The following is a 9,205-nucleotide window of genomic DNA, read 5'->3' as shown; positions in this document are numbered from 1 at the left end:
AAACTCTGCCCCTCAGTGATGTCCCTGTTAGGAGATCAGCATTGGGGGGAGATGATTCATATGTTAAGCCCTGATCAGACTTTTTAATCACTTGTTGAGTGATGTCACATATTTTTTCCAGTCTAATGACTTTTGTGGTCAAGGTGCTGACTGTATCGCATTTTAAGTATCATCTGCTGCTCGGAGACTTAGGCTGGTGAGGAGTTGTCTGCTGCCATGCTGTAAATAGTAATGAAAGGATCTATTTTCCAAACAGTCGCCTCATTTGTTACAAAGACAAAACTGCACCCACAGCAGAAAAAAAGTAAACACTAAAATAAATCAAGGAGTGTGAACAAAACAAAGCAGAGTAGCCTAAAGAGGATTCTCTCTTACTTAAGGCAGGTTGGTTTCTGATTGATTATTATCCATTTCTTCCAAAGCTGGAAATAAACAAGGGACTGAATGCAACTCTGTGTCCCCATCAGAGGGTATGAACATCAGCTGAACACTGAATTTCCAGCTGTCATTTGTTCTGTGCTTTCCAACACCTTCAGATCAAAAATGTTTGAGCTCAGAGGAACTGAAGAACATAAAGAAACAAAATAGATGCAACAAATAAGTCATTGTTCAAAAAGGCTATAATGCTTGTTTCAAACTAATCATTGCTGATATTTTCTTAATACTTCTGTACATACATCTGTATTCTACATAACATGATAGTCACTTACACAAAAAACTTTAGCTGGTTTCAACAAATAACTCATTCTTCATGCATTGTTCGGAGTAGTTATGGTGCAGTATTTTGTATTTCACAGTCAGTATTTTGAACATGAAGGGTTTTATTTGGTCTTCCTCCCTTGGCATACAGTGCTTAGCATTAAGGAGAACACCCAACAGATTTATCAGGAAACCTTTAGTTTCTTCTCAGAATGAACGTTATGTAAGGAACATTGTACTACAAAATACTCCCAAAAATGTGGGCTGCCCATGGCAGAAAAAATGTTTTAATTCCCACACCACAGTGTAATTTTTTCTAATAAATTCATTAAATAATTACCATGTTGCAAAAATGAGTACACCCCATCAAAAGTCTCAGGAGTTAAGCTAAGTTTTTCACTACAAAGTCCTAAATAACAAGAACTGAACCCAGGTGAGTCTACTTGCGCCTTAAATACTCCGGATACGTCTGCAGTCTGACTCCGCTCTGTCTTGACTGCGTTTGTCAACTCACACCAACTGTGTGTTCAGTCCAGCAAACTGCATGACTGACAGACAGCTGGAGTCACAGACTGAGGAGTTCCCACGCTTACCGCTCCATTGATAAGTCTCATGTTGGGCTGTAAAACCTCAAACCTGTTGACTCCTGGTCTGGCCCTGCACATTATGTCTGCTAAATACGAACTGATTTGACGTAGTTTGTTTTATTCTGAAAGGTACTAGGTTTTTGGGGTAGTTTCTGGTCACCTGATTCTCCTCCCACTGAATTTATGCGTCACAGCTCCACATCCAGCAAAAATAGGATGGCTGCGTTAGGGATGGGTACCTTTCACATTTGAAACAATACAGTGCTGATGCCTGGTACCCGACAATCGGTACCGGTACTCAATGGTACCAATTTTCGGTACTTTTGTGTGTTTATGTGGTAAAAAAGTATCAATTTGTTTAATAATAAAGTATGATTTTCTTTCAATTTAACATATTTATTCTTCAATATATAATGCTGCAGTGCTGTGTTCATGTCCAGCATGGAAAATCACCTACTCTTCCACTCCCTCGCAGTCACAAAGATGCGTTTAGGTACCTAAACATGGTACCTTTTGATTTTATGTAAATCGGTACCCGGTACTTTTGACAGAATTTGGTCGGTACCTGTAAAAGTACCTGATTAGGTACCCATCCCTAGGCTGTGCTACCTGGGACATGAGGGACCAGCCACGCAGAAGGACTGCATTAGAATGGATCCAGTGTAGGTGACAGATCTACTTGAATAAAAACCTATCTGATCCGTGGCCATGACAGAGTGGAGATGGACTGCAGACACATCTGTTGTACTCAAGTCAGAACACTGTCATAAAAGTGATTCAGAAATTCAAGAAAGATGGCACAGCAACCATCTTACAGAGATTTTGAACACATGGACCGGACGTCTTTTGATTGGGAAGGAGAATCTCCATGTCTCTCATTCTTTACAGTTTAGCCAAAAAACTAGAAAGCCAAACTGGGGTGACAGTTTTCTGTGACACGACACAGCTGCAGGCAAGGGTACTGTCCATAGAGAAGGTCTATCCTGAAAACCATGCACAAAAAAAGTCTGCTTAGAATTTGACGGACACCATACTAAAGTGTAACAACTACTGGGAAAGAAAAATACATGGTGTCTGCAGGCTAACACGGTGCCGTGCTTACACAGGGCTGCTGATGGTGTCATGAATTTATGTACTGCTGTATTTTAAAATAGAAGATGCTACCATCACTTTGTTCTCTTGGCTGGTGTGTATTTTTTCAACACGACAATGATGTTTAACAAACGTCCAAGGCCACAGCTGCATTTCTGGAAAAAAGAACGGTGATCTAGTAGCCCAGTATTTCTCTTGATCTGAACCCAATCCAACACCTGTGGTGAATTCTGAAGGGACAGCAGAGCATCTCCCTCCATCAAGCATCCAGGCTCCTAAAGAGGAGAATCCTGTCCTTCATGAAGGTCATCTAAAACACCAGATATATCTGTTTTTTCTGTGGGGTGAAGTCATTTTTGCATCACTTAGTTTGAGTAAAACTGAATATTTAGTTCACCAAGTTATATTATTTACCTAACCTCCATGTTATGAGTTGAACAAGTTTTCTATTAAACTCTGTTTTATCAACATTTTGGAAAGTTTCCTTGTGTTCACTGAGATATTGATTAAAATCTTACTTTCCAAAAGAGTGCACTCAATTATACTGAGCACTGTTGGTGGACATTGGTTCAGCTTGTGTTGAGATGTTCTACAGCCTCTCTTGGCTGTAGAGCCAGCCATGGAAAGTGACTGGTCTTTAACAGCTGGTCAGGGTAAGGGCTGTAAATGCAGCCCTCACTGAGGAAAGTAGCTTCTGTAAAACTATCAGAACATTGTGGTTAAAGATCTTCAGGTAGCAGAAATGTATATCACCATCAAAGTAGTGATATAAATTGATCTCCACTGATATGTTCTGGCCGGAAACTGATTTCCTTTTTATTACCATATTTGTTGATTACATCTTGCTGCTGCTGCTGGTCAGGGTTGGGCAGGTTTGACTGTGCCTGAAGCGCATGATGTGTACTGCAGTTTGATGCCACCAGTAAAACATCAGGACCACCAGAATGTGCCACACCTGGTGGCTGGCACCCAGATAGTTCAGCTGGCCTAGGAGAGGAGAGAAGAAGAGAGGAGAGAAAACTACAGCTTTTTTTATTGTTCCTGTACAAAATGCTTCTTTTAAATAAATACATGAATGAGTAAACAAAACATTTTCTATTGTATTCAGAATAACACCAAGTATTTCAAAAACAAAGTAGCCACATGGATTCAACTAGGCAAATAAGACAGGAGTCCTCCATTGGAAAATGGCTGCAGAGGTTGATATGTTTTAACCCATAACTAAACATTTGAGCCTACCCAATGTGGTGTGTAGCCTCTCATTTCTCAAACAGCCATGTCAGCACTGGTTCTTAAGAATTTGGCTAAAACAGGATCTGCTTTTTTTATATATATAATGTTCACATATATAAAGCCATGTGCACATGAAGCAAAGTCTCAGCTATCAAAAAAGGTTTCGTTGCTAAATTATCGCAAAAGTACAATGGAAAGGTCCAGAGTTACACTGTTCCAGAGTGATGGGTGCATCATGGGAAGGAGAGAGTGCCTAAGTGTGTTCACACCAGCAGTTTGATTAAAGACAACACCCTGTAAAAATCTGTGCACTTCTCTCATAAGTCAATAGTGTATGTTAACTTCATGTAAGTGCACTGAACACAAATCTAAACCCAAAACAAATCCCACACAAACTGACAGAAAAGGACTCACCAGGAAAATAACGCTCAGGGATCTTGGTAACGTAGAACAAAAAGGCAGATCCAGCTATCAGATACATCACAATGACACGCGGCAGGAACAGCTGCATGGAGAACAACAAGCAAACATAATATAAACAGGGCATAATGCGTGTATTCAAAGATGATACTAGCTGCTTTTATATTTTTTTACTTTTCAAGAGCAGAACAGATAAAAAGCTTCATCGAGAGTATTGCCACTGAGGAACGTTTACCCTCCTTCTTTATCGCAGAAAAAGTGAGAATGAGGACACAAGATGTCACTTTACTTCTTTTCTTTTACTTCTGTATTTCCTGACCTGTACAACATCAGTGGACAATCCTCCATTTAGCCAGACCCAATGGCACGCAGGAATCACGCTGATTCCTGCCACACAGCAGAAGATTGTCATCCTGATTCTTCGCCAGTCGTTGCTGAGGTAACGAGGGTGGACCTGGGCACAGAAGACGGCCAGTATCAGGGATAACACCGTCAGTAGGTAGACCTGGCGCCAAAACTACAAGATGGGAAAATAACCAATCAGAAATCAAGTTATTAGAAATACAGCCACTGTTTCTGTCTTTGTATGAAATTGTGAGAAAAAATTTGAAATAGTGTAGCTCTTGTGTTTGGTGGTGGGAACTAATTTAGGTACTTTTATAGATACCAGCCAAATTCCATCTGTAATACCGAGTACGGATTAATGTAAAATCAAACAGTACCATGTTTAGGCTGGACATGAACACAGCAATGCAAGTTTATATATTAAGAAATAAAAGTGTTAAATTCAAAAACTTTAGAGATAAAATTATTAAAAAATAAATATTCATTGCAACATAAATGCACAAAAGTACCAAAAAATGGTGCTGTTGAGTACTGATACCAATTATCAGGTACCAGGCATCAGTACCACATGGTTTCAAATGGGACTGTAACTCTAGGCCATTCAGCATAATTACAACCTCCCAAATTTGCTGAAAAAGGACATTAAAGTGATACTCCAGGATGGAACAAGTTGGGTCCTATCACAAGGTTTAGGGCAGAAATTACCCCTACAGCAGTGTTTTTGTGCAGTAGAAGCCCAGAGCGCTCACACCAAACACCCCCTCCCTGCTCGTCAGCCAGTTTCCTCTGCACTCAGACGGGGCCATTTTTTACTTGAGCAAAAACACAAATAAACGGACTCCCACTGAAAAAATCTGATATCGGTCTGCATTCACGCTTTATTCAAAGTGAACGGCAGGTTGTCCTCGCTCTCATAATTACTCATCTTTATGTTGTTATTGCATAATTCATCCTGGCAGACTACCTGCGTTTGTTTATATCTGGCTCGCCGCGCGCATGGACTGATACACTAAGCGGCAAGCGCCTCATAGCCAGCTGTGGCTCTGCAGCGGAGGTAGCGCCGTTTTATGACACGATGAGAACTAGAGCCTTATTTCGCTGTGTTTTTGTGTGAAAGTAACGCGCTGAAAATTCTCTAAATAAAGCGTGAATGCAGACTGATATCAGATTTTTTCAGTGGGAGTCCGTTTATTTGTGTTTTTGGTCAAGTAAAATATGTCCCCGTCTGAGTGCAGAGGAAACCGGCAGAGGAGCAGGGAGGGGGTGTTTGGTGTGAGCGCTCTGGGCTTCTGCTGCACAAAATCACTGCTGTAGGGGTAATTTCTGCCCTAAACCTTGTGATAGGACCCAACTTGTTCCATCCCGGTGTATCACTTTAAGTTAAATGGCTTTGAGTTTGCATACATCAATAAGCAAAACAGGGCAGGAGGAGGAGAAGCCATCTATGTGGATAATAGTTTGAAATTTAAAGTGTTGGATAAGATGTCTGCTGCAATTGATAGCATGCTTGAATGTTTAATGAAAGAGGTATATAATGAAATAGTAAAAGTTTTTTTTTGTTAGTTATAGCACACCAGGTTCTAGTGTTAAATTCTTCAAAGACTGGTTGTAGAAATGTTTTCAGAAAAAAAGCCAGCAGGCTATTTTTTGCTTGTGGAGAATATTGACCTGTTAAATACAAATTAACACAGGGTGAAAGGTGACAGATGAATTTATGAATTACACATACATATATATGAAACAAAATGAAAACAAAACAAACTCTTGAATCATTTTTGATTGTTTGCGAAATTGCAAAGTTTCTGAGTTCAAACTTTCTGATTGAGTTTTTTTTTGCTTAATTTTTCTTTTACATATTCCAAAATAAACACTTTCAATCAGTCAATTCTTTTTTTAATAACTTACAGCATTACAGTAGAAAGCGTAGAATATCCCAGGCACATAACATCCCAGAATGCCAACAGAGATGCCCGCATAGTCCAATGCCAGCCAACGACGGCTGGTCTTTTCTGATCGGTGGCACGCAAACAGGTGATACCCCACAGAACACAGCATGCACACCTGGGAAAAGCAAACACAGTACCATTAAAGACTGAACAAAGCCAGACATTTATTTATCTTAGGATTTTTTTGTTTTTACATGTCATTGACTGTGGAATAGATTATGTATCAACAAAGTGCCTATGCAAACCTTCAAAAGTACTTGGCTACACAAAAAGCCCATGGACAATACTTATGCAGATATTCATTATCATAGTCTGTGGACAGGAGCTGGGTTAGGAAAAACAAGGCCCATAAACAAATTCTACAAACCTACAATACAAAGGACACACAGCTAACACACATTCTACCGCTGTCTCAACAATGAACTGCAATCAAGAAAACTATACACAGCACTACCTTCTCTGTCACAGGTCTATTCAGTCTGACTATCCCCACACAGTGTACACACCTTGTTAGGTAGAAGTGACCAAATTGCACCTGTTGCAGGAAATGTGAACCCACATACAACTTAATCAAGATTTGGGACACTGCATGCATTATTAATGATATACAGTTCACATAATGAGCTAATGATGATCTAAATAACACATTCTCAGAAACAGCTGTCATCAGTGATAAAGTTGCAGGAACCCCTGTTGAAGTTTTATTATATCATATAGGATGCTACCCCACAAGAGAGTATGAGTAAAATCTTTGCTGATAATGGTCATTTATCCAAGAGCCCTACATTCTTTCCATCATCACTTCCCCAGTGTTCACCTTGTAAATCCTGCCTTACCTGGAAACAGAACAGTCCAATAGCATAGATGACATAGTCCTCTCTATTAGCTCCAGAGGCTGGTAGTACTGTGGAGAGATCATTTACCCCCAAAGAGAAGAACAGCAAGAAACCCAGAAGGTGGCTCCAGATATTCACAGTCTCATTGGATAGAATAAAAATACTGAAACACAAGAAAATAAGAACAGAAGTCACACTTGTGAACAGGTACATATATGTGTAGATACACTGCCAGGCCAAAAACAAGTCGCCACCTGGATTTAACTAAGCAAATAGGTACGATCCTCCTAATGGATAAGTACTGCGTGGATGATTATATTATATTCCTATAGTCAGGGAAATGATGTTAGTCTGTTTTTCTGAATTTTTCCAACATTTGCAAGAACCTAAACTCTATTTGAGTCCCATATGCTTCCATCCAAACTGTTGACCTTGATAGTTTATTTTATGATAGTACAGTATGTCAGCATGACTCACCTCCTCAGACAGAGCTTGGAGGGCAGGTGAGCCCTGTAACCATCTGTGATGTAGGGGTTTTCTTTTAGAAAGAGAGGGATTTGTTCGTAGGTGTACAGTCTGATCCTGTGTGGTACCAGAACAGGCCAGTGATGGTAGCTGCCCAGCTCTATGTGGTGGGCAGTCTTCAGCAGCTTCTGAGGCATCTTCAGCAGCATCTTGTCCTCTGCTTCTCCGATGAAAAGCAAGCTGGGGATGGTTAAGGCTGAGATTGGAGAGACAGCAAAAAAGGGAACGCGTTCAGAGAGTTCATTTCAGTTGGTGTTGAGACGAAAGCCAGTAAAACTCACTGTTGTGTTCACGTTTACTGACTCCTACTTTCCCTCGAAGCCTTTTACCACTTACAACTAAACGCTCCAAAGGCTTTATTTTCACCAAATAATATTTGAGTCTTTCAGTTTTAGAGTGGGCTAGTTCGAAACAACAGATACTGGCATCACGTAACTGCTGACTGATGTTTTTGTCAGCATGCTAGCAAGCTTGTGGCTGGCTAACCTGACTGCTAACCTTGACAATTCTGACAGCTTCTCAGATTGAAACGGGACATCAAAGCTCACCATCAGTCGCACTCTGACTTTTCCTGTCCTGGTCCGGGTAATTCAGCCATTATCAGGTGGCTATTGAGCAAGTCCGCTGTTCAAATTAAATCACATTTTTAGCTAACAAAACAAAACAAATGCACACCTATCATAAACACCGGCGGTCTTCTTCTTTGATGACAAGCAGTATGCGCAAACGGCACATTGCTGCCACCATCTGGCAACTGTGAGGAGTGCAGCATATTCAAGAATTGTGGCTAACAATAACAATTTCAATTTTGCTGACTGGTTTCAACCACTTCAAAGTATCAGGCTTTTGAATCGACCACTGTTTTCATTTTTATACAGTCATTTTTATTTCAAGAAGGTGGAGTCGGGAGGGTTATTATATGACATGATCATGCAGCTGTGTTTTTTTTTCATCGCTGCTTGTTTCAAAAAAGTTTTCTGTGCAAGACTGCCATTATAGTGGCAGTATGGCAACATGTAGGCCCTTAATCTGAGCCTTCTTCTCTTTGTCCTCAGGAGTAGAATGAGTCAGAAGGTCTCAGACTCAGCTCTTTGTCAATGTTTAGCACTGAATATTGAATGTTGTTGAAGGTTGAATATTGTTGCAGCAATTAATTGTGGCTACGATTCCAAACAGGGGAAAAAATAAATAAATAAATAAATAAACAAATAAATAAAAGTTCCAGTTGCACTTATGGCAGCCCCTGCATACATAAAACAAATAACTTGTACTTTTTTCACATTGACTTAGATGTTTTATCCTGTCTAAATTCTTGTTGCACACACTTTAGACAAGCGTCTAAATAAAAGTGTAGAACTGTAGAACTACTTGTATTTTTTCAGTTCGATAGTGAGTCTTTCCTTAGAATAGATGTTTTGAAGATGAAGATGGTCCATCTCCCTTTCACTACTACTACTCGATTAAATTAGGCCCTGTGGCCAAACTGCTTCTTACACAATGACTCAATGACTTTGGTATGTAA

General features: G+C 40.0%; 1 protein-coding gene across 1 annotated transcript; it reads right to left on the bottom strand.

The window, feature by feature from the left end:
- Nucleotides 1–2,861: 2,861 nt before the first annotated feature.
- Nucleotides 2,862–8,383, bottom strand: paqr3b (progestin and adipoQ receptor family member IIIb). Its single transcript, XM_074690891.1, has 7 exons — nucleotides 8,232–8,383; nucleotides 7,636–7,879; nucleotides 7,159–7,321; nucleotides 6,282–6,437; nucleotides 4,351–4,548; nucleotides 4,026–4,116; nucleotides 2,862–3,365 (listed from the first exon to the last, which is right to left on the bottom strand). Exons 2-7 carry the CDS (start codon nucleotides 7,830–7,832, stop codon nucleotides 3,214–3,216), a joined length of 957 nt encoding a protein of 318 aa, XP_074546992.1. The 5' UTR covers nucleotides 7,833–7,879; nucleotides 8,232–8,383; the 3' UTR covers nucleotides 2,862–3,213.
- Between the last annotated feature and the right edge of the window lie 822 nt (nucleotides 8,384–9,205).

Source organism: Halichoeres trimaculatus, unplaced genomic scaffold, assembly GCF_033239565.1.
Source record: "Halichoeres trimaculatus isolate MK-OKI-2021-1 unplaced genomic scaffold, fHalTri1.1 fHalTri1_scaffold_16, whole genome shotgun sequence".
Lineage (NCBI taxonomy): Eukaryota > Metazoa > Chordata > Actinopteri > Labriformes > Labridae > Halichoeres > Halichoeres trimaculatus.
This window is presented reverse-complemented; position numbering and strand designations above follow the sequence as displayed.

Bases quoted from the DNA above. Each gene is read 5' to 3' on its own strand.
- paqr3b (XM_074690891.1), bottom strand. From the start codon at position 7,832: ATGCTGCTGAAGATGCCTCAGAAGCTGCTGAAGACTGCCCACCACATA. The intron at 6,438-7,158 runs GTAAGGCAGGAT...TGCTTTTCCCAG, and splicing joins TTGGACTGTTCTGTTTCCAG to GTGTGCATGCTGTGTTCTGT. The intron at 4,549-6,281 runs GTAAGTTATTAA...CCCATCTTGTAG, and splicing joins ACGCTTTCTACTGTAATGCT to TTTTGGCGCCAGGTCTACCT.